At 37.1% G+C, this 24,118-nt stretch overlaps 1 protein-coding gene across 1 annotated transcript in view; it reads left to right on the top strand.

Annotated features, from left to right (window-relative positions):
* The window catches only part of LOC130150829 (potassium voltage-gated channel subfamily KQT member 1-like), a 510,862-nt gene that overhangs the window by 282,989 nt on the left and 203,755 nt on the right, over positions 1-24,118 (top strand). The window contains exons 13-16 of the mRNA XM_056342106.1: positions 2,709-2,784; positions 6,385-6,479; positions 7,455-7,495; positions 16,408-16,469. Of these exons, the coding sequence (XP_056198081.1) occupies positions 2,709-2,784; positions 6,385-6,479; positions 7,455-7,495; positions 16,408-16,469 (274 nt within the window). The remainder of the gene's footprint in view (positions 1-2,708; positions 2,785-6,384; positions 6,480-7,454; positions 7,496-16,407; positions 16,470-24,118) is intronic.

Here is a 24,118-nt window from a genome sequence, read left to right as displayed (position 1 = left end):
AGCATCTCTGGCCTTTTGTTCTCTCCTGTTGTATGCTTACAGCAAGTAACACACTGACACCCTCAAGGCTGAAAAGATTTTGCCTAATCCAAGGTTTTGGACTAAAATATAAGGCTTAGCAGGATAAATGTATTGGGATAAATACAGGGATAAATGTAACCTGGCCAGTAATAGCTGTAATTATCCATTCTGGACATCAGTGCTAGGAAACTATGAAAATCAGCTAAAATCTCCAAAAATGTTTAGGATCACAGTCAGCCACACTGCCACACACACACCCCCTCCCCTCCACCTCCCATCAGGAGGACAGCTCTGCTTACTACCCAGGGCAGGGCAGTTTAACTCATATAGAACTCCTTTCTGACATCTAGAGCTTCTATGCTACTCTATGGATATATTGTGGCACATATCTGAGTCTGTGGATTTGCACCTTTTCATGCTGTCTTTTTTCCATTAAATCCAGGTTTCATGTATTTTTGTCCCTCAGTTTAATGCTAGTGACCATCAAATCTGAACTGTAAGTTACTTTTTTTCAAAAATGGTTCCCCATGAGATTGGTGTGAAATTTTCCAGTTCGAACAGGTTGGTATCAAGTGCTTTTGGATTATAGTCGGGTGATTTTCTTTGCTGTATTTCACAAATAATTAACTTTTCTCCCTAAAAATGAGGCCTGTTCAACTGTGCATCAGATTCCAAGAGTCAGTCTCATGGTTTTGGATGCTTAAACTTGATAACACATTGGAAAAAGTTCTGTACCCCTGATTGCTGCTGAAGGAGGGGAATTAGGACGAAATTACTGCCTTGGTTTGTTTCCATCTCTGACTTCTTTAAGTTTATCTATTTGAGGCTGTTTAAACAATGCATCAACAATCTCATATGGATTACCCTAGCAAAAAGACAACTCTTAAGTATGTATATGAAGTCTCACATCATTTAAAGCTAGGGGATAATTTCAAGCTTTTATCTTAACTGGTACACAAAGGAGGTAGGCTAAACCCTAAACCTTAAATTGTGATAATTTTCTGGTTATATATATATGTATATAACTTGTATGGACTGACAGACAAAGATTTCTCTATCAAGTAAGTGCCATTTACAAGAGGAATGTTGTCTCCATTCTAGTCACCAGCCACAGGAGCTCAGCTGGGGCCCTGAGTGTCAAGCTGAGAGCTTTTCTTTCACCATAATAAAGGTCCTGTAGGCTAAACTACTGGTAGTCCGTCAGTGACACTTCTGAAATCCCTTTGATAGGCTTACACAAATGCAAAGATTCGTACTTAGCAATGCTGTTGATGGTATACAGCAGTGATGGTTCTTGAATTGTGCTCACTCTGCATTGTCTTCTGTGTGTTTGCATGTATGAGTATATATATATATGGATATGTGCCTTATTATACATAGATATATGAAGTGTGAAGATATATGTGGTATAGACACCCGAGTTTCACACATATTTGTGCATGTCTTTAATATTAAACTGGGACTTGAAATAGAAGGAACAAGACAAAGCTACTGACAGCTTATTTTAAAAACCTTGTTCCTGTGTTTGTGGTATCTCACCCAATCAGAAACATTTTTTTATCAAAGAGCCATTATAAAAATGAAAAACTATGCTAGTTCTTAAATACAGTCCCTGTTTGCTTAGCTTTTATTTACTTCACTTTGAAAAAATACACTGTAATCTCTCCACTGTTTGAAGACTTTATCTCTAAACCGTGGCATCCAAGTAGGTGGCCTAGCCAATACTTCCTTTTCCCCGGTCAGATATACTGGGAAGAGATGGCAGATTGTGTTTTCAGGAGACTTGAGGAACTTGCTGGCAAGCTTTCCTAGGGTTATCATCACATGTCAAAGATGATGTCTGCATAGAACATAGATTTCCTGACAGTGCGGCTTCCTTGGAAGGAAAAGTTTGTTTTCTTTATTTCACTCATTTTGAATGAATGAAGCAGTCCATGGAGAGGGAGTCAGTCCTTAAACAAAATACTTGTTCTTGTAATTACCGTATTCCTGCTTCTCCTCTCTACACCTCCAAAATTCATCGTAAATAAGGGGGTGTGGTAATTAATTGCCAGCCAGGTGGCACAATTAATGTTCTGCAAATACAATATCCACTGGGTGGAATGATATTGCTAAGTTATAATATGCGCAGTCCTGTGTTTGAGTACCAATACAGACAGCCACACGGGCACACACACACAAGTGTGCTGAAAGGGTGTGTTGTGTTGACTTTATTCTTTTTTAGATGTGATACTTCAATTTTTCTTCCTTCCTAGAGAATTCAAATTATCTTTTAAAGGACTTAATTTCTGTGCAATGGAGCTCATGGTCAAACCACTCAATAAATGCAAAATAGGGAATGCAGTCATGGTTCTGAAAACTTTTCACATTCTTCAAACTGATGCCAGTTGTGTGCATTGACAGTAATCCTGTCTAATCCCCTCCACATGTATTATCTTTGTACACCTGCTTTCATTGTCTCACTTATCAGGTTTTTATACTTAGACCCACAATATACAAGAGAGTAAAGCAACAGGACAAAATATACATGCACACACTGTGTTATGCTGCAATGTTGCATGACAGACATAAAACATTTGTAGATTTTGGTGCTTACAGTCGGCATCTCCCATTAAGATTTTTTCCTGCCCTTTTTTTTTTTTTTTTCTTTTTTCCCTACTGGTGTATATGTTTGTCTTTCTTGGCAGATTAACTGAAGCACATCGAACAGCTGTAAAAGTCATCAGGAGAATGCAGTATTTTGTAGCCAGAAGAAAATTTCAGGTAAGCAGCACCATTAACCATAAGTACCATTTGTAAGCTTAAGTATATGACATTGAAAGTGCTCTGAGAGTGAACTTGTCTTTGTGCATGTGGTTGTAATAAGTCAAGGTAGTGTTTAGGCTCTCAGCCTCATATTTGCCCTATGTGGATTTTTTCATGGTGTGGGCAAAAATATCAACTACCCATGGGTACAGTACAATATGAAAACCTTCTAGATTTGTGCAGTCAGTACAGTTATTTTTCACTTCTCTTTCTTACTGTATTTGTTTTCTTGGGATTCTGTTTGTTTGTTTGTTTTACTGTAGTGACCAACATATAAACTACTTACCTATCTAGTAGAGTTGAAGAAAAGACTCTTGTAGTGTCTGCTAGAACACTGTTACTGTTTATAATGATAATCTAACAACTGGTTAGAGAATGTTCTAACTGCGTGCTATGTATGGCTGACATCAACAGGCTTTACTCATGAGCACTGTGCTGTGTAAAGTTGCTTTCACATTTGTGGCCCACATTTCCATATTTTTTTCCCAGAATGGAACATCACAGAGAGGCTGTATTTTATAAAATTATGGAGCACCTACCCTCTGGAAATTTACTGTCTTTATGAAGTCTTAAGTTAAATTTCTCAATCAGGTTACAAAGTGCTCAAACTAAATGAGCTGCACTGGACAAACTGTCTTATTTTGCCTGTTTACTAAAGCCCATTATGATAAAATTTTTTGGAATGGGGTTCTGGTATCATCATTCTCATCACCCATATGCTGGCAATGCCATGGAAATGAATAATTAACTTTTGGCCTGATTTTCAAAGCCCCTGTTATTTGCATCTGGAGGATCATGCTTTTTTGTCCAAGAGGGTCCACTGCAAGTTAATCAACTCTCATAATATTTTTGAAGAGGTTTTAAAAACATTAAAAAAGAACCTGAATTTCAAGCAAGTTTGATCAGAGCTGAGTACTTAATTGCAAGAGGTAGAAGTCTTGAGATAAGATCACAGCACTCAGAAGACTGAACTAGGGCAGATAGAATAGCACATACATTTCCCAAGCTCATGCAGAAATGTATCTGTAGATGACCTTACCTTATGAAAGAAGACTAGGTGAAGTCATTTTTAAACTCAGCCAACAAAAAGAGAGAAGGATTATATTGTAAATACACCAGAGTGATAAACACTATGGGAAATCTGAAAAAAAAAAAAAAAAAAAAAAGAAGAAGAAAAGGAAGAAAATTAAAGACATCATTCCTGGAAAATCAAATCAGTATATAAATGGGAATAAAAATGAGGATATTTCAAGCCACCAGAGACCTAATATTCTGGAGCTGTCAGCCAATAGCAGTCATAGCCAACCTTAAAAACTTAACTTGATCCATCTATGGAGAGGATTCTGCAAGTTACTGTTAGTGATAGGGAAGAAGAAAAAGGCATTATCTTCTGTTTTGTTCTTTCTTGGGGCTGTGAAATATAGCTTGTAGGACTCTCCATGTTAATGAGATTTTGGAAGTTCAAAGTCAGGTAATATTATTTCAAGTTTTGCATTAGGAGTTGTAAGCATGCTGGATGTAGAATTCTGAGCCCAAATGGCCAGGATTTGGGATTATGGACAGAATGAAAGTTAAAGAAGTTCTTTGAGTCCTGCATTTATCAAACCTCCCTGGAAGCCCATTATCTCCTGCCTTAAGTTGTATTGTACTAACATTTCCTAATAAAAACATGACAAAACAGTGCACCAAAGTTTGGCAGGACAGAAGATCATCAGATGTAATGCTTTATGGGAAAAGAGGAGAAAAAAATGATGAAAGTTGGAAGGATTTTTTTGCTATGCTTTAGAGACAACTCGGGCAGACTGCTGTGTACAGTACTTTGCAACTATAGAATGGGGAGCTGATGATTTGGTAAAAGGGGTAACAGATAGAGGACTTCTTTTGAAGGAGAAAAGGAAATTCATTGGGAATGAGTAGAATTAATTATGCACATAGTAGCCCATGGGGGAGAGGAGAGGGAGGTGGAGAAAAATCCCCAGCACATCTAGGCTCTGCGCCATGCATCGTGTTTAAATAGAGTGTCCAAAGGAAAGGACAGAGGATTTAGCCAAAATGCTCTCAAAGCACCCCTGCTAGTCAATCTAAAGAGTGATACTGGCACTGTTTCTTTGGGTGAAGACAATAGGCTGCTTTTCTGGCCAGAAATAGTGATGTGTCAGCGTCTGCAAAATGTGAAGCTGGGCAAGGCAAAAAAAAAAAAAAAAAAAAAAAAAAGATGATAAACTGAAAGCTGAAACCTCCCTCCCCCGCAAAGTATCTCTTCTCACAAATGCACACAAATGTGCATGCACACTACCAAAGCCATGAACACTTCTGAAAGTAATAATGCAGGTAAGTGCTGACGGCTGAGCACAAGGAAGGCATTTTATCACAAAGAGCTTTTGCTTCTTCATTCATTTCACAGGATTTGTTTCCATTCCAGTTCCATGCTTTCATTTGAAATTTCTAGGATCCTATGGCTGCCTTCCAAGCATGACTCCAGCACATACTGTAGGTGTTCAATGCATGTGTGCACTGGTGCATGCTAATGGCTCTGGCTGAAGCTGTGACAGAGTGGAAAGAGACAACAAGATGACTAATGAGCTGTTTTCAGTAATTTCCAATTACTAGATTTGCAGTTTACCTTTCTTTTTTTTCTTCTTTTCTTGAGTCAGAGCCAAAAAGGAGACATCTTGCCCCATATTTCCCATAGTGGTTCATATGGCTTTCAAAGTTGTGGTATTTTCAAAAGGACTATCATTTGCATTTACTCCACCACACACATCCACTAATTTTATTTGACAAAATTTTACCATGCTGTGCTTTATATAATCACATCACTTTGTGCAAATTCCCTAGACTTGTATCAAAATTCTGCTATAGTGCTTATAGCAAGAAACCAGAGTTTGGCAGAAGCATCTGGATTCTCATTGGAATGGGAATAAAACTGGGCAGATGGCAGGTTTTTACATCTCTTGCATTGTCCTCTTTCATTTATTTAAATTGCACCTTTTTTTCTGACCTTGTAGGTACCATTAAAGATGAAGTACAAACAAAATCTACGTGCAGCAGTCTTCAGATTTATACAAAGCATCTGTCTTCCCAGATACTTAAGCAATAACATTTCTGTCACCAGCCATATTTAGTCTTCAGAAGTATTTGATTCTGGGTCCAAGTGTTATGAATTGGGCCTATCTCTGCGGTTCAGTCCTCTGACATTATGATTAACATATGGTTTTGGAATGAGCCAAGAGATATCACACGTGATAGTCTTAGATAAACTATATATCTTGGTTTTGTGCTTTTTAAATACATTTTGAAAGTCTAATATTTTGCTCAGTATGGAGTAACGTGAAGACACGACTCTGACTGACAGGAATGAGAATCGCTTGGCCCCATCTGCACAATAAATATGCACTTCTACAATGCCTATATATTTTTTATTCATTACAACAATGGTTGCAAAATGGCAAGCAAATAACTTCTGGAAGATAAAAAATAGAATGAAGGCCTGTGTGAAATCAGAATCAAATTTAAACTGTACTTACCTTTCAATCTTATGTATGACTCCTTTCACAGCAAGCTCGGAAACCGTATGACGTACGCGATGTGATTGAACAGTACTCACAAGGACACCTCAATATGATGGTCCGGATAAAAGAACTTCAAAGAAGGTAGGCCCTCTCTACCTCATGAAATATTTGCTTTCTCTAGTGCCAGCTGGCTTTAGGAGAGATGTATACTTAATGAACAGTAATTGTCCAAAATTGCAAGCACAACAGGGAGCACAATATCTAGAGGATTTAACTTGGAGTCATTTTTAACCCTTTTTATGACCAAGTTTGCAATTATCCTTTATCTTCCTCTCCGTGAAAGTAAAAGAATTTAAGGTGCATGCTGTGAAGTTTATAGTATGAATTGAGCTTTTCTGCCCTGTCTTAGAAAAGGAAAATAATTCAAATAATAATTTACCTTTCTGTCCCCTCTTTGTGATTCTCCAGTACTGAGAGAAATCTGGTTTGCTTGTGCTCCCCTCTCCATCTGGAACTTTTCCCTTCCCACATTCCTCCATGCACATGCTTTCTCTGAGTTTGGGGATCACAGCTGAAATATTTTGCCACAAAACTATTCTCTTATGTTTCAACACAGAGTGCTTTTCTCTTTACAAATTAACACTGCTGACTAGGACACCAGACTGAACTCCTCTGGCCCTTAACAAAATGAAGAAAAAAAAAATTCCTATTGAATGGAATCTACTGTGTCAACATATATAGATATTAAATCTGCCTGCATGAGATTCAAGGAATAGTTGCAAATGTTATTGAGCCATTCTGTTTGTATAGTCTTTGTTATTAGATTACAGATGACACAGAGGAACTATGTTTTAGTTACAACATGAAAGTCTAGAAATAGAGTATTAGTATGCATGAAAATAAGAATTTGGTTTGATTTTGGACTGTGTGTGCAGAGAATCATGCTAGACTCATGTTCTTACTTGCTTTGTTTTAGGTGTAAAGCTACTGTAAATTCTCATGTAAATTATGCTCCTATCCAAGCTACTGTAAATTCTCATGTAAATCATCCTCCTATGCTTTTCCTAGCAACAAAGTTGCTTGTAATTGCACTGCTGGTAATTCTCTGCTTTTCAGATTGGACCATTCCTTGGGAAAGCCAGGCCTTTTCCTCCCAGGTATAGTGTCTGCATTTTATGAAAAATTATTAGCTTCATATCTTTGTGAAAATACCTATGGCTATGGTAATATGGATTTATTATCCAGCCAATTATGCATGAATATATAATTCCATCAATAAGCCCTGGAACGACTGTGGAAAGATAAATACCTTGCATTCAGATGGTAGTGGAGTAAATGGAAATTAAGAATAAGTGTTAAAAATGTGTATCTGTGCACAAGGAGTTGGAAACATATTGCTGGAATTTTTTCCACAAAAATATTCTTTCTAAACCCTTTGTTCTGTGCTTAGAATATATGTTGGTTCCGCTTGAAAAGATTTCTTCCTTTCTGAACAGTCTATGGATTTCAGTTTTGGAAAGCTCAAAAGATCAACGGTATCATTCAGGAAGAACTGGTGTAGCCTTGAAAGCTAAAGTGATAGAAGCAGTATGAAATTCAGTCATAAAAAGTGCGAGCTCAGACACAGGGAAAGTAATAAAAAAATATCCTACATGATAATAGTGGTGAACCGTCTGTCTGGCATGTCTGAAAAAAAAAAAAGGCTTGGTCCACTAATTAATTGTAAGCAAATACCAACTGAATATAAGAAAATGCTGTGATATACCCATGAAAAAAATTAGTCTGATCTTAGGATCAGGAGAGAGATTTTTGAGACATATAAGGAAGGAAGTATACATGTCTATGCACACAACTCAGATAAGGCTTTATGTGGCACATTGTGCAAAAATTTGCTTCCACATCTTTAGGAAAGATGCTGCAACAAAAAAACAGGGTAGAAATACTAGGATGACTAGGGAAAAGGAGAATCTACTCTATGAGTGGGAAACAGAAATTTGCTCTTTTTAACCTAGCAAAACAAAGGGCTGGAAAGGGTTATCTGTTAATTCTGCAAGGGGAGTAATTACCTGTGAGGCAAAAAAAAAAAAAAAAAATCTAAGGGAAAGGACAGTGCAAGCAGAAGAACAAATATTTGTGAACTGGCCACATACACATTTAAGCTGGAGGGAAGTCCCCAGCCATGCACAGAGGTGATTTTCTGGGAAAACCTTGTGGTAAGAATCGTGGAGATCAGAAACCTGAGCACTTGTATGGAAAGAACTGAAAGAAGTATTTATTTTTTATTGCAAGAAATTTACTTCAAATTTCCAGAGGCTCCATCTCATTCTCTGTCCCTACAAGCTCAAAAGTGATTTAGGAACTGAATTCCTATACCCCAAGTGACTTTGAGCACTCATTGCTCAAAGAGTAATTTTAGGCAATTGTAAATTTAGAATTTGAATTGTAAAATTGCCTACATGTAACTGAGGGTGCCAAAATTATTTCAGAGCCTTTAAAAAATGATGTATCAATGGTAAAAATGGTTTATACTATCAGAATGAGGAGCATCTCTCAAAACACGTTTTTAACATTTGATACTGCAGAAGATTCAGTAGTACAATCCTTTTTGCCTGTAGCTGAGCTGGTTTTGGACCACAGGAAAAGAATCTATCAGCTTGAATACATCTATAAATATTTATGCTTGGGAAACCATTCCATATTGTGCAAGCTAAATTTATGGAAAAACTTTGTTTACCTCCAAGAATGTATTATTTTATTTCAAATGTAACTTTACCAAGTTAGAACTGTAATTTGTGCTCAAAAAGACTAGTGTTAGAGGCACTTTTTATGAAACAGCTTCTTGTTTCAGAGGTGAGGAGTAATTTGAAGTGCTGGATGCAAAGAAGTTAATTTTGAAATAGTGTTCTGAGAAGTTTGGGAAGCTGAAGATGTTAACGAAGTTTAGTTTCACCAAGTCTGGGTCAAAAGGGTCGTAGCAACTATCGGGAGGATCTTAGGTGTGTCTGTGGGTTTGAACAAGCGTTCAAGGTGTTCAATTGTTAAAGAGTCTAAAGTATTGAGGAAGAACCATGAGATTGTATCCACAATTCATTCAGTCCTGGGCAACTCATGTGCAGAACCCACACTAGAAAAATGGACAACAGAAACAAAAAGAATGATATACCTGTAGGTCTGAGGTTACACAGCAACTTGCTTTACCAGCCACGACCTGGAGAGACAGCCTGCAAGTAAAGCCCCAGTTGATTAAGGGGGCAGGTGAAGTTCAAGTCAAAATCTGCCATATGTTTTTTATTGTTCATTATAATTTTTCATCAAAATTTCTTCTTTGAGTTAATAAGAAATGGGGGAAAAAAACCACTGGCTTCCAGAGGTAAGGATAGGTTGGGTTAGGCACATCTTGAGAATTCGTGATGGATAGTCTTACTGTGGAGAGCATCATAGGATTTCAGAGATGTTCAGGAAGCCGTCATCTGTGCTCTGAAGATTATGGCATGCATGTCCATGCAACTCCTTCCCTTGTTAATCTTTTCTTGCAATGTTCCTGCTGAATAGCTGCTTTGCGACACTATCTTAGATGCAAAAGCATGGTGGCCCTGCTAAGAATGATGTCTGCCTCCACACCATGCCAGCTCTACAAAGTCATATCTCTTGCAAAGACATATGGCTCTGCCCTCAAATGGACTGAATAAATACTACTGGGAAAGGTAAGATGGTTGTCAGGGATGCAAAACCTGGTAAGCTCAGTTAGGGGTTTGCAAGACCAAAACCAAAAGTCATTTGATCTAGTAGTTATTTTATCTAAATGCTCCACAAATCCAAAAATAAGATAAGTGGTTCCAGATAAATGGTCTGCAGAACTAAAACTAGGGTTAGTTTATGATTAGTCACAGTATTAACCAACCCGCCAATAATGAAGTGATGAACAAGGATGAGAGGTTATAGTATTGGTCTGATTTGGGTGGAAACAGACTCTTCCACTGTCCTCCTCCTCTGGAAAAAGAGCTCTTCCTGAGTTCCTCAGAACGGTTGGCTTATTCTACATTGAAAATGTATTTTCAATATGATATTTTTCCAGTTCAAAGGCATTGCTGAAAACCTCATTTGTAAACAATGTGGGTGTTTCCTCCAGACTGTGTTGCTTTTGTATTGATGGAAAGTAAAAGAGAAATGACAATGCAAAGAAAATTAAACCGCCAAAGAGAAAAACATGAGAAGTATTTTCCTTTCCAGCTCCCTTTTCTTCCCTGTTTTATTATACTCCCATTCAAAGAATCTTAAGAGTCTGATTCCAAGCCTGTTGAAATGAATGGGAGTCTTTCCAGTGACCTCAGTGGGGTTTGGATCAGACTGTTACTGAAACCCTGTTGTCAGCTCTGATAATATTACGTGAAGTAATTGCAGCGTGTCTATAGTATTATTACCTTTCAAAAGTGAATGAAGTCATAAAAGATCCAGAATCTGAATTCACTGGAAGTAATTACTGTTATTTTTCAAGTTAGTTTCTCAAAGATTAAAAGCACTAAAAGCTGTGTTAAAACAAGATAAGGATACAAGAACAGAATAAAAGCCACGCTGGGTCAGACCAGTCCTGACTCTGACAGAGCCAAAAGCAAGGTGCTTTGGGAAATGTATCAAAAAAGGGCATGCATAAACCTCTAACCTTCCTGTAAGCTTTCAGCCATTTGCAGATCAGAGATTTCCTGGCATGGTTTCTGTGTATTTAGTAGTCCTAACTGGTCTGTCCTCAACAAGCTTACCTAGTTTCTCCTGTAAACTTTTAACATCTGTAATATTTTGTGACAAGATTTTTTGTGATTTAGCTTTCGCATACACATATTATAAGGAATTCTCCTTTTTTGCTTGTTTTGGTCTTGGCATCTACTAGCTTTCTTTGAAACTCCTAGTATCAGGAGTGGATTTAAAAACATTAATAAGGATTAAATTTTCCAAAGACTTGAATCCCATTTTTATGAGTATACCTAGAAGACTGTGTTTTAGTTTCATTGAAAGCCTGTTCCAGGAAACACAATTTTGTAATGTGAAACAAAGATTCCTGTAATAGTAAACAAACTCCTTAATAATTGAAAATGTTGATAAAGAGGCAGAGCACGTTAATAAAATGTATTGAATTAACCAAGCAGATACTTATGTAATGATACAAATAAGAAGAGTGTAATACTTGACCTTTACTATACTTGATGGACTTAATTGCTTTTGAATGCAATTTTTGAGATTTACTATAGCTTTTCAGGGGCAAAGGTGAGGAATAATGCCAAGGTAAAACAAAAGATCCAGTGTTTGGGTTCAGAAAAGTAAGCAAAATGCTGATGCTTATCTGCAGTTCAGCTGAACCTCTTGGGTCTGCATAACACAGGTGGGAATCCCAGGAGAAAAAGGCTTTCTGGTAAAATTTTGACAGTTCCATTGTTTGCTTTTTTTCCCATTAAATGCAACTTAAGCTTTTTGATGCTATTTTCTTCCCAGCTGTTAAGAAGAAATTGGGTCACAATGTCTTTTAAAGCATAATAAATACACTTAGTTTAATTTTTATCTTTTTGAGTCAATTAATATTTGAAATAAGAGGTATGCATGTTTCTGTTAAGAACTGACTTATTCCACCCCTCCTGGAGACAAAATGGGAACTTGGTCAAAAATAAAACCACTTAAGACATTTTCTGTAGCTGTCAGGTATTCACAATCTTTTCTCTGAAAGTTCATTTCATTACTGGGGTTGATCTACCTCAATGCAAAGAGACAGCAGCAATGTCACGTATCTCCTACTTCAAGGGCTTGGAAACTGCAGCTAATTTACTGTTCAGCGAGGTCATCCAAACAGTTTTGAATTGCATTCAATAAAAAACTAACAAAGAAGCTTGCAATTCATTTTGAATTTGGTATATTGATTGTTTTATACATAGAATACTGATAGCGTGTCTAAATCCTGCTGTCAGCACCTTCTGGAGGAAGGACAGAAATGTGATGTAGTTCACACCAGATTCAGTGTATATGGCTTGTCTCTGAAAAATTGATTATATTGCTCCTCATGAGCCAGTGAAGCAAATTGTGTCATCTCAGAGGCTGGATAAATGAAACAGGGTAGGCAGGCAGACCTTTTGTTTAGGGCTCTTTTATTTGTTGAAAGGTGATTGTGCATCTTTAACCTGGAAGGTTACTTACTGCAGATGGATTTTTGCAACATGAAAAAGCTAGAAATTTCTACTTTCAGTGTATATTGTTGAATCTTCATTGTGGAACATTACCTTTATTTAAAAAGTTTTCCTTGTTGCAGTACAGCCCCTAAACTAAAATATTTTGGTAGTTTACTATTTTAATTTTGTTTTGACTGTCCAAGGGAAATCACAAGTGCCTGATATAGGGCTATGTCTTAGCTCTTTTTAATTTCTTCTATGTATCAATTGTAAAAGGTTCTGACTGACAAGAAAAGAAACTCAAGTCAAAAGTCATGATGCCTAAGGCAACTTTGTTATTTGCTACTTTATGGATCCAGGGTTTAAAAGGGCAATCCTGACTTGTGTTTCAGAAAGGTACCTGGTTTATAAGGCTAAGAATCTAGATCTTGCCGTAAGCTCATCACAGTTTTCCCTACATAGACCTTTTACAGAACTGGAACAAATACAGGTCCAGAAGGCTGTAGCTGCACTGGGTTAGACAAAAGAAGGTAGTTGTATCTCTTGCTATCCTGCTTTCTGTAGTCCCAGTACTGAACTGGATAGAATTTGCTGAGGTTTTGAGATGTCTTTAACAATCTGGAATAACCCGAGTGTCACAATGTTCAAATTCCTCATTTGCTGCTTTAAAAAATTGATGGCTCTCAGATAAATTTTAAGATTTTTGACTTAGCTGCCTTCTAGCTGTACACAATATAAAAGTAAAAATCAAGGAAGGACTCTTACTCTGTAAAAGCATAGTAGATCTTTTCCAGCTTTTATCATTTTCAGACCATCTGTCTGCAATTCATTCACTATCCTAATGATCACTGTATTTTTTTCTAACCAAAGAAAAAAGATCTATTTTCTGAAAAAGTTTGCTATATTCCAATGAGATGGAGCACACTAACTGAGTAAAAAAATTAAGATTATGGTGCTGTCCCTCATTTGATTTGCTCTTTTACTCATTTCAGATGGTAATTGCTGTTTTTTGTAAAAGAAAACAAACTAATTAGTAATATGTAATTAATATCATGTGCTTCCATTTGGGGAAAGTTGAGGATTGCCTTTCTTTTTTTCTCAAGTGGTGTGGGGAATATAAAAAAAAAAATATTTTTTTTTTACAAGAAACATCTCTTGTCATTCACTAGAAAAAGAGATGAGCCATCTTTGTGAAAATACTAGGAAATAAATACAGGGTCATGTTTTGAAAGTAGTGTACTATGTATACTCAGGAAGGCAAAGACTTCCAGGGAGGAAATTTATATAGTAATAAAGATGAGAAATGGACTAAATGACCCAAGAACTATTCAGTATTCTTAGGTATTATACTAGTGTTTTCTCTGATTGAAGTCTAGTATATAAAATGATGGGGTTTTATCATACCAACCATATGATACAAGCTTGTTTCAAGATTCTTTTTTTTTCTTCTGAGCTAAAGTTGGTCCATATGTATTTTCATCCAATTATGAATGTGTGCCTCCTTTCATGATGACCATGCATGTTTTCTTTGTGACTGTGCTGTTCACAGATACATACACATTTACTGGATTGCTTAGCTGGTCTATCTGTTTTATGGCAGACCAACACAAAGAATAGACAGAACTCAATACTAAAAGAAAGTTACTTTGGTTTAAAAGCAAAGAATGTAAAAATTCAGGCATTTCAGATTTATTGTTAGCCGTTCAATCTTTTCAACTATGTAAAGGCAAATAATCTAATGTAGGAAGTCTAAAATCATATATCTTGAAAAGGCTCAAGAGAGAAAACATAAACATGAGATAGAAATCAAACGTGCTGGAGCAATATTATCTGAATTTCTGCCCACCCTTCTTACCACAATGCTCTGCACATTGTATGCACAACCCATTTACATTTAAAGACGACGTTTATTAGAGAAAAATGCTTGTAAATTAGAGCTGAATGATGATTTAAATGGAGGCTAATCAGAACTGGGAAAGACCACAGCCTTTTGTGACTTATACAGCCTGCATGCCTATAAAGGGGTGGACATGACACCCCTACATGCATGCATATAATTCTTTTCACTTCATCTGATAGGATTGCCACATGCCACAAAATAGCTTCTTACTGCTTATCTGCTTCCTATTTTCTTGTTTTCTGTTCCATCCCACATTTGAGGATAATTAAAACAGGAAACATTATTTACTTGGTTTGGTTGTTTTGGGATGTCTTGGTGATTATATGAAGGATGTAATTAGAGCTGGTGAGGAAATTACTCTTTTAAAAAAATAAATAAGTTTATTGGAATATTTCCTCAGGTTTGGGGAGCTTTTTGGTTTTAGACCCAAACAAAAAGACTACCTACCTACTGCTGTTCAAATCACATCACAATTTAGAAATCCTCAAAGGCACGTTTTTTCTGGGATATACTTCAAAAGACAAGTGTCTACAGATTTACTAACTAGAAAGTAGACTGTGGAGTCAATTATTTCATTTTAGGCAGAGATGAACACACAGATAAACTTGAGCCTCCCTCACTTATATTTTAAGAGGTTTCTGTGGTTGTAAACTAATGAATGATGAACAGCACACATGTATGAGCCAAGCCGTGTCATTTGTTTTTCTGTCTCCACAGTGTCCTTGAACAATCCTTGAATTTTCTCTCCTTATGGTATTTACTCGTTCAGGTTCTCTGATGAAACACTTCTCCTTTCTAATACCTATGCAGAATTGCCAGGGGTCTGTGACCTTTTTAATATTCTAGGTGGTCTGTAGAGAAGAAAGCAAGGAAGAAGAGTGCTCTTGCCAGCATTGCTTTTTTCTGAAGTTCTTCCTCTAAGATTGTGGAGCATACAGTACCAGTCACCTTGCAATGAACTTTGATGTAAATATATCACTAAACAAAACACATTAGAAAATGTATACATTGTGAATGGTAATAGTAAAGCAAGTACCATTCACTGAGAAATGCAAGAATGTGAGTTCCTTGCAGAATGAGCAAAAAACCCAAAGCTCAACCATTCATAAAAGTGGGCTAATTTATGGAACAAACAAGGAGTAATTACTCTAGCCTGGTATCAGAAATACAGTTCAGTAGAGAAAAATGTGTCCAACTTCCATTGATACAGGCTTTAAGCTACTTTAGTATCGGGGTGTAGAGTTTTTTCTTGTGATTATTTTCTCTCAGTTCATAGTAGATGGGGTTTTGTGCTTCATTCCCTGTGAAATAACACCCCCAAACTATAGCATTCCTTTGCATTTGGCCATGTAAACACAAATAATAGACCCCACTTTACACAGTTTTCAATCTTGGCTCCCAATCACACCATTTGCCATGTGCAACGGAAACATGTTGCGTAACTGGGCTTTAATAACCAGGTCTCATGAAGGTTAGGAGGGAAAAGGAGGATAAAGATGCAAGGACTTTTCCCAGTGTCCTTCATTTATGGAGAGGAGATAGATCTCTGCCACTCCAGCCCTTGAACCCTTGGGTACAGCAACCTCAGTTGAAAACTGTAATGATGTTTTTTTTATGTATAGAAAGTATACATCAATCATGTCAATGATATTCAAAATGGGGAGTATGGCTAGGGACCATGCCTGTTTCATCTAACTACATGCAGTTAACTGATATAATTAAACAAGGAATCAAGTTACCTCAGACACTATCCATAGTCCCTTATGTTCACAGACTACCTCTACCAAGGTCCAGGTTGCCCTTTAGACTAACTTAATCTTGTCAGTTAGGCAAACTAATTCCCTTCTCTCCAGCGACCCTCTTTCACTTCTGTACACCATAAAGAAATTCTTTCTTGTTATGTTCACATTATTTATACTAACCTACTATTGCCAACTTTTTGCTTTAAATACTGTAGATACAATTATTTGAGTTTATTTTCCACCTAATGAATGTCCCATTTTTATTCTTCTTTATTTAGAAAAAGGGGTAGACAAAGGATACTATACTGTAGGAGCCAGACTGATCCGGCTAGAGGATAAGGTAAGAGCATGAAAGCTTTTTTTTTTTTTTCTCAGTAATGATATCTGATCTACAGACATGCAAGATAGTATCTTGGCATGATTTACTTTACAATTACAGGGCACCATAATAAAGAATAATATCATAGTTATTGTAAGGGAGTTGAAGTATCGTGTGCATGTTGTTCAGCATTAACCATTTACCTGCCATACAGATCTGCTTCTTGATTTTAAAAGGGATTACTTTTCATGTTGAAGCCAAATCACACATCTTGAAGATAAGTCCTGTGAACTGACAAGGTGTTCGTCGTACAAGAATTAGTGAGTTAAACAGAAAGGCTAGTATCAGGAGTCTTGGTAAATAGCAACAGTTGATATCTTAGCTAATAATCTTGAGGTTCTTTAATGTTTACTGCATTTTTTAGCCCTGCACAGTCATCTTTGCATTAATTCTGCCCCTCCCCCACTGTATTCTCTCCAAGAATATGTTCATCTTTGTTATTAATTAGAGTTACTTAGAAGTATGCCTAAAGGCCAAAGTTCAGTGAGGCTCTGTTGGTTTAGATCGATTCCAAACATCCTCAAGAGCTTTTCCCACTCAAGTGATAACAAAAATACAAGTTTGCTTAAAACTAGGAATCTATTTCTCTAACAGGTTTTTGGTCAATTCCCTTACCTACCTCTAAAAACTGGTGTCCCTAGAACAGTGTTCTTTTTGTGGACAGTAGCAGCGCAGCAACTTGGGTATGTGGTATGATGTAACAGCTGAGACAAAAGTCCATTTGAATTTAACATATTCATTGCCTATTTGTATCCTTGTCTTCCTCATATTTGTCATGCAAATTTTCTTTTCACTTTTGTCTGGGGAAGTGACGTGAGAAGGAAAGAGGAAGGAAATTTCTCATTATTCTAAAGAAAAACTGTACATTTTGCCAAAAAGCAGAAATTGAAATCAAACAAATACAATTCCTCCCTCTCTTGCCTAATATCTAACAATCTTTGCTAGGACAATATTGGAAATAGTGGATGCTGTGATGTCAAAGGACAGATTTTCTTTGACTTTTAGCTTTCTTGGACAGTGTTAGAGAATCGGCTTCACAGAAGAAGACAAATTATCTGAGTTTAAATTTTAAATTGGATTGATCACTTGTGCAGACACAGTCATTCAAAGTGAAAATGGCTTTCATTCAGATTACATTAATTCACTTCAAAATGAAGTATGTTGCTCTCTAGCCTCTCTATATTCTGTCAGTTCACACCACTACTTTGTTCATATTTCTTGAATATGCATATATACAGATTTGAAAATACAGCAATTAAAGTATCTGTGATAACAGATTACTGCTAGTATTGTAAATACTTCTGGAAGCAGTTGTTCATGGTCTCCTGAATGCTCCAAATTTATGAAAAAGAGAGGCCAGAAAGTTATTAATGCATTTGACTCTAATCCAGCTTTAGCATAATATGCTGTGGATTTGATAACTTTTTATTTCTAAGCCTTAATTAGAGCACTGCAGAGGTATCTTGGTAAAATAAGAGGAACGTTATAGGAGATGCTAATGTATGCAGTAAATGCTGCAGTGAGTGGTCTCTGTTGCAGATAATCTGCTTTTACAGCTTAAACCTGCTAGAAAACTGAAGTCTGGTTGATTCAAAAAGGTTACCATTTTCATCAAGATTGCCTCAATGTAAATGCTTAGAGATGATGAAGCCACATGGTTTCGCCTTCTCATGTTAAATGTCTATTGCAAGCATGTGGTAACCAGTCTGTAGCAGGGATTCACAACAATGTTCTCAGAACAGCAGTCATGCAAGTTAAAAAACAAACCGAACCAAAACAATGGCATGACCATCTTAACTTCATTTCATCATGGTCTAAACATAGTTGTTGTGAGCTCATACCATTAGTTTGGGCAAGACCTAGCTGTTATTTTGTTTGAAGAATGAAATACTAGTGCTGTAACTGACTGCATACTGTATAGGAACTGGTGATTTCTATCTCTCTACTTATTGTTCTGGAGAAAACAAATAGAAGGGAATAAAAATATGTCACAGTATTTTCATAAGGTGACTCTATAGAAGACATTCAATCATTCCAGCTTCCTTTTTGTTCTTAGACCAAATTACAAATGTAAAATAAAACACCAGAGTCTGATGGAATCCAGGGCATTTGTTCTTTCAGTAAAATTAACCTGCTTTTGTACAGGGTGTACAGGTGTACAGGGCTTCATTCTCATATTCCTGCTACGAAAGTAGATACAACTGCACAAAAAGAGCAAACATTTATTGTGTAGGTTTGTTCAGGGTTTTGGTGGTGTGGATTTGTTAAGTTTTTTTTGTATTTGCATCTTTTTGACACGTTAGGCTAAAATACATATGTTTACATAATGAAAACAAAGTTAAGCTTCCCAGATAACTCTGTTTTAATGGGACAATAGAAACAACCATATCCTGCTGTCAAACAGCTTCCCCTAAACTGTTTTCCCATGTCTCTTGGGCTCTCCTGCATTAATAGTTTACTTTGTAGTAGCTGCTATGTGCCTAAATGTGAAACAATATTAGAGTCAGGAAGGACAAGCTGGGTTTCAACCTCTGAGGAGAATAAATGAAGCAAGGGCATGTCTGACATCAGGCTCCAGCTGGTGGTTGAAAAATGATCTCCCCCTTGGAACCAGAAAACCTTTGGGATCAGCCTCTTTCCCCTGGAGAAATTATTTTAACATTCAGTCACCCAGTATAGTCATGGCAGCCTCCCAACCAAGTGACACATCTGATAAAAAGACACATTTTTGGACAAATGCCAGTTGGTGTAGACTGATAAAAATGCAGTGCAGATTTGAACATTTCGTCTACTTAAAAATCTGTATCAATAAGCTATTAGAGCACCTCTAGCCCAGACTAATCTTTCCCACCAGCATTTTCCAGTTCATTTGTTTTAGTTGTTTCTCCAAAAAGGAATCAGAATGCAATTCACCATTCAGAGCTGTGTATTGTTCTGCATAAAGCCATAATTACTCTTTAGAAATTGAGAGAGAGAAGTGTACATTTCTGATGGCTGAGATGAACTTCATTTCCTTGAGAGGTTTGCTACTGTTTGAGTTAAAATGTGATATTTGCTGTGTAGAAGGGCATAGGCACGGATCTCTGAAGTGGTTGCTTAGTGATAAATAAAAGCTTTAAAAGCTTTGAGGCAAAAATGTTTCGAAGATTCAAAGATGACAGCCTTGCATTCATGTGGCATGAGTAGCGTTGCCTGCAGGCTCTGGTGACCATCCTGGCTCCGACTGTGAGTTTGAGGTAACAAGGAAGAAGTAAGAGCAAATTTATGTAGGATGAAGCACAATCCGAGTCCAGCATAAAGCGGAGTTGAAATACAATTGTATCATTTTGCTTTCAAATGTTGCAAAGCAGACTAGAAATGGATAAAATACATGTTGGCAGCTCCCAGTCAATATGTAAAACCCTTTTTGGCCACATTAATGCTGTGAAAGTCTTTACTTCTTTCATTAACATGGCATGTTGCATAGTCTGTTTACCCATAACACTTTTCAACCTGTTTTTCTCCCGGAACAGGGTATAAAAATTTCATTTTGTTGTGGTCAGTGTAATAACCTAGTGTGGTTCTTTTCATAAAAACACTGTGATTTTTAGAGAAAGAATGAGGCTTCTTTCCCAACACATGATGTGTGCCATTTGGCCGACCCTTGCTTTAGTTCGATGGCAGGGTTTAGTTTTAAATTGCGGTGTGTAGCTATTGACAGATTATTTTGAAATGTATTTAAAGGGAGATCGGTTCCAAGATGATGTTCTAGAGCTGGCATTGCTTTCTTTTCAAAACTGTAAACTAATGCTTCTTTACGATGAAACAAGTATTCCTTCTTTTTCTTTTCTTTTCAAAATTAGAAACAAAAATCATGGTGTGTCAAACTGCACGGCAACCTATAAATAAAAACAGGAGAGAAAAGAATCTACAAATGAAAGGTTAGAAGGGACAGCTGTGTTGTCTTTGAAAAAGAAATCTATTAGGTATTTTTATAATTATATGGCAGTCTTCTTTATGTGGTATTTACAGTTATGATTTACGTCCATATTACCATAACTATTTCCATACTTATAGACAACATGTGATAATGCTGGGAGCCAAAAGCAACCATTTGGTAGCATTTAAAAAATGCAGAAACACTAAGAGAAAACAGGGCATTAAAGCAGATCCCTTCTGAGCTTTATCCATCTGAGTAATGCGAGCCAGAACAAAAGTGTCATCCAACATAAACAAATGTAGAGGTTGGATTGTGGTGGTAAACTCTCTACCAATTTAAACACTCATTTTAAATCTGGGAGCTAAAAAAGATGGGCTCAGGGAAGAGTGGTGTTGCCCTACCATCTCTGTTCCTCCTAGATAACAACGGAGAGGTGGATGTTAGTGAATCTGACTCCTGCTGTGATTGCATCAGGAGTCATTAACTAGTAAATTATTTATCATGACAGTGCCTTCAAGCGTCATCATAGTGAAGGCCCTGTCAGAATTTCCATTATAAACCCCTAATTTGTGGGTGGGGTGATGGGCATAACTGAACTGCATTAAAAAAAAAAAAAAAAAAAAAAAAAAAAGGACAATTGGTGCACAATGAGTCAGTTGCAAAATGAGTGTGCTACATACTTGGGGTTTCGAGAATATGTCCGAAATAAACCCAACAAATGTGTTCATTAACAAAAACATATTTTGGCACTAAGGTGTTTGTGGGTCATTTGCACCCAGCTCCTTAAACATTGAGTCATTCCATAATATAAAGCTTTTCAGAAGTTTTTTTGCAAATGGGCATTATATGGATTTTCTTGGCTACTAAAACAGGCTGATAGTTCTTAAAAGTAGCTGTCTAAGTTGCATTGCTGTTTCTTCTTGTAAATAGAAAATACATTTCATCCTGGCTTTCTCTGTTTTGCAAACATGCATGAACATTGCTGACTTTCGGAATATCTTTTCTCAACACAGAAGTGTGTGATTCAAAAATTAACATAGCTGATGTGACTTGCAATTACTAGTATATATCTTGTGAAAAAGGTGCATTGCTTGTTGTACACATTCTCGGAACATGCCATGTTCACTTCAAGGAGATGGACAAGAGGTTCTCAGGGAAAAATGCTATGAATGTGTATTTGGAATAGGATACCAGTAAGCACAGTCAAAGCCTAACCTCATTTACTCCAAAACAGTCCAGCACAAATCTATTGATTCTGCACCATACCCTTAAAGTCATTATATTTTTATATTTAAGCTGTTGCCTAATGAAAAAAAAAAAAAAAAAAAGCCTATTGCTTCAAGCCAAACTGTACTTCCATTTATGCCAGTGGACTTACTCGGGGTTTACAGAGGTGTAAATTGCAGCAAATTTCTTACATGGATTTAACAAGATTCCAGCTCATGTCTTCACATCCTGCTCAACTTGAACGAATTGACAGAGATGAGGTGAAAGCAGAAATGAGGACTCAAAAAGTTCAGAATTAATCTGAATGAAATCATGTTTTTAATCTATTATGTCCAAGTGAATCTTTGTAGTATGCTGGGGATTTAAGGTACCATAGAGCTGAAGTTGTCCATGTGTTCTTGTACTGAAACATCAAGATGGGTTTTTAATCTGAACACCAGGTAATGCTGATTTAACAGCTTAGATCTCAGCCACAAAGCTTTTCTACTTTGCTAGCTGACTTCTCAATGGAAAGAGGAACTATTGCAGCCCGGACATCATTTGACTGTCTGGGATGGTTTGATGCTTCTCAGATAAACATTGTTTAATACTGTTGAGAGGGAAAGGCTGGTTTTGAGCTGCCTAGATGTGATGGTAATGTCTGAAGGACCAGGGAAAAATAAGAGCTATACTCTGATACGACTTTCAAGCAAAAGAAAAGAAGAAATTCTGAAGCATATCTGAAAGAATCCTGGCTGAATTCTTCCCTTATGGTTCTTGTTATGGAGCCTTATCCTATGTGGTACTTGGTAGCACCCTCCTATTATTGAGGTTGTACACCACTTTCCATTATAGAACTCTATTTTCAGTTGCTTACATCCTTGCCAAACTTTAGCCATCTGGGCTGAAATTCTCCAAGGCAGATGTCTGCCTCAGGCTAAGATTTTTTGGAAAATTTATATGTCGGTGTGGGTCATCCTTTCTAAATCACAGTAACCTGACCCACTGTGAAGATTCTCCCAAAAGTAAACATTAAAATCTTGATGGAAAACACTTGAGCTTCTTCTAAATTTGAGCAACAAAACTGGACAGAAATGGAATATTATCTGCCATTCTTGAGACCCAGAGGCCTGATCCAAAACATAGTGAACTCAGCAGGAGACTTTCACATGGATCAGGCCCTGATTTTTAATGGGTAAGGGAGCAAAGAGTTTCGCATAGTGAACATTTGCCAGGATGCAATTCACCGCCATAAATCAAACGTTAAATAATTCCAAAGCCCAATAAATGAGCGTGCAGATGGCAGTGTCTGCTCCCCAGTGATTGCACTGACTGTTGATCAGGATCCAGCTTGAATAGGCTGATCTCATTATAGCAGTCTCAAGGATTGCTCTGATTAGGCAATTGGTGCAATCCAGTTGCTTTTCTGCTCTCTTGGCTGCAGCTATTCTGGTGGAACCAAAACTACCTAGCAAATGCTGCCCATGACACCTTGGAGCATGCTGGGGCGGGGGAGGCGGGGGTTCCCGGCCATATGTTGCATAGCAGCCTGAAATCATTATGCAGCTACCTTATGTTCAATAAGAAACGAAGAGAGCCACTTGCAGATGTATTGCTCTACACTAATGCTCCTTGAGGAGAGCACACATTAATCGTGAATACCAGGGAAGATAGAAAGAGCAAAGTGATTTAGGGCTGCTGGTAAATAACAGAGACTTTAGGGAAGGGAATCCTTAACAGGCTGTTACGACATTGGAAATTTAATCCATATCGATGTGCCCAGGCTGTTTAACCTGCAGGGAAAAGGTCCTGGAAACAGCAGCATTGACCACAAAGGCTGTGGTTGAGGGAGCCTGTCTGCCTCTTCCTGTTCTCCACATCACAACTGGTTTTAACTGAAATTGAGAAGGGGGTCATAAGATTAGAGATGTTGATTTCCTGTAAGTTTTGGAGAAAATGAGTGCCTGGGTAGAGGACAGACGCTTTGTTAATTCCCCTGCTCCCAGAAGAAAACACTGCAGTGTGAGTGTGGCTCTTCTCAGGTGCCAGAAAGCCCAGCCATAAATGCATAGGGGACAAAGCTCTGTTATAGTTCTGTTGCTTATGAAGCAATAATGCAGTTTATTTACTATTGCTGGCTGAAAAAATACATTTTTTACATTAAAAGTATTTGGGGGATCTTGAAAATTTGCTTATTCTCATAAAAAGTAAAATCTTCCCACAAAGAGCTTTGATGTGAACTTCCGAAGAATAACAGAAAACAGATCATTTATAAGTATTTTGCTTCTACCTGTTATAATTTTTAACAGTTTATTCTAAATTAACATAAATTTCTAAATGGTCAGTCATCCTAGTCCATAAAAAAACATGTCTTTACTGAGAAGTGTGAAAATGGTGTATTTCAACAAGTCTTCTATCTTGTTCAAATTAAAAAAAAATATAAATTCATTAAACCTATTTCTTCTTATGAACAGCTTTTCAACAA

The sequence above is a fragment of the Falco biarmicus genome, chromosome 5 (assembly GCF_023638135.1).
Source record: "Falco biarmicus isolate bFalBia1 chromosome 5, bFalBia1.pri, whole genome shotgun sequence".
In the NCBI taxonomy this organism is placed as follows: domain Eukaryota; kingdom Metazoa; phylum Chordata; class Aves; order Falconiformes; family Falconidae; genus Falco; species Falco biarmicus.
This window is presented reverse-complemented; position numbering and strand designations above follow the sequence as displayed.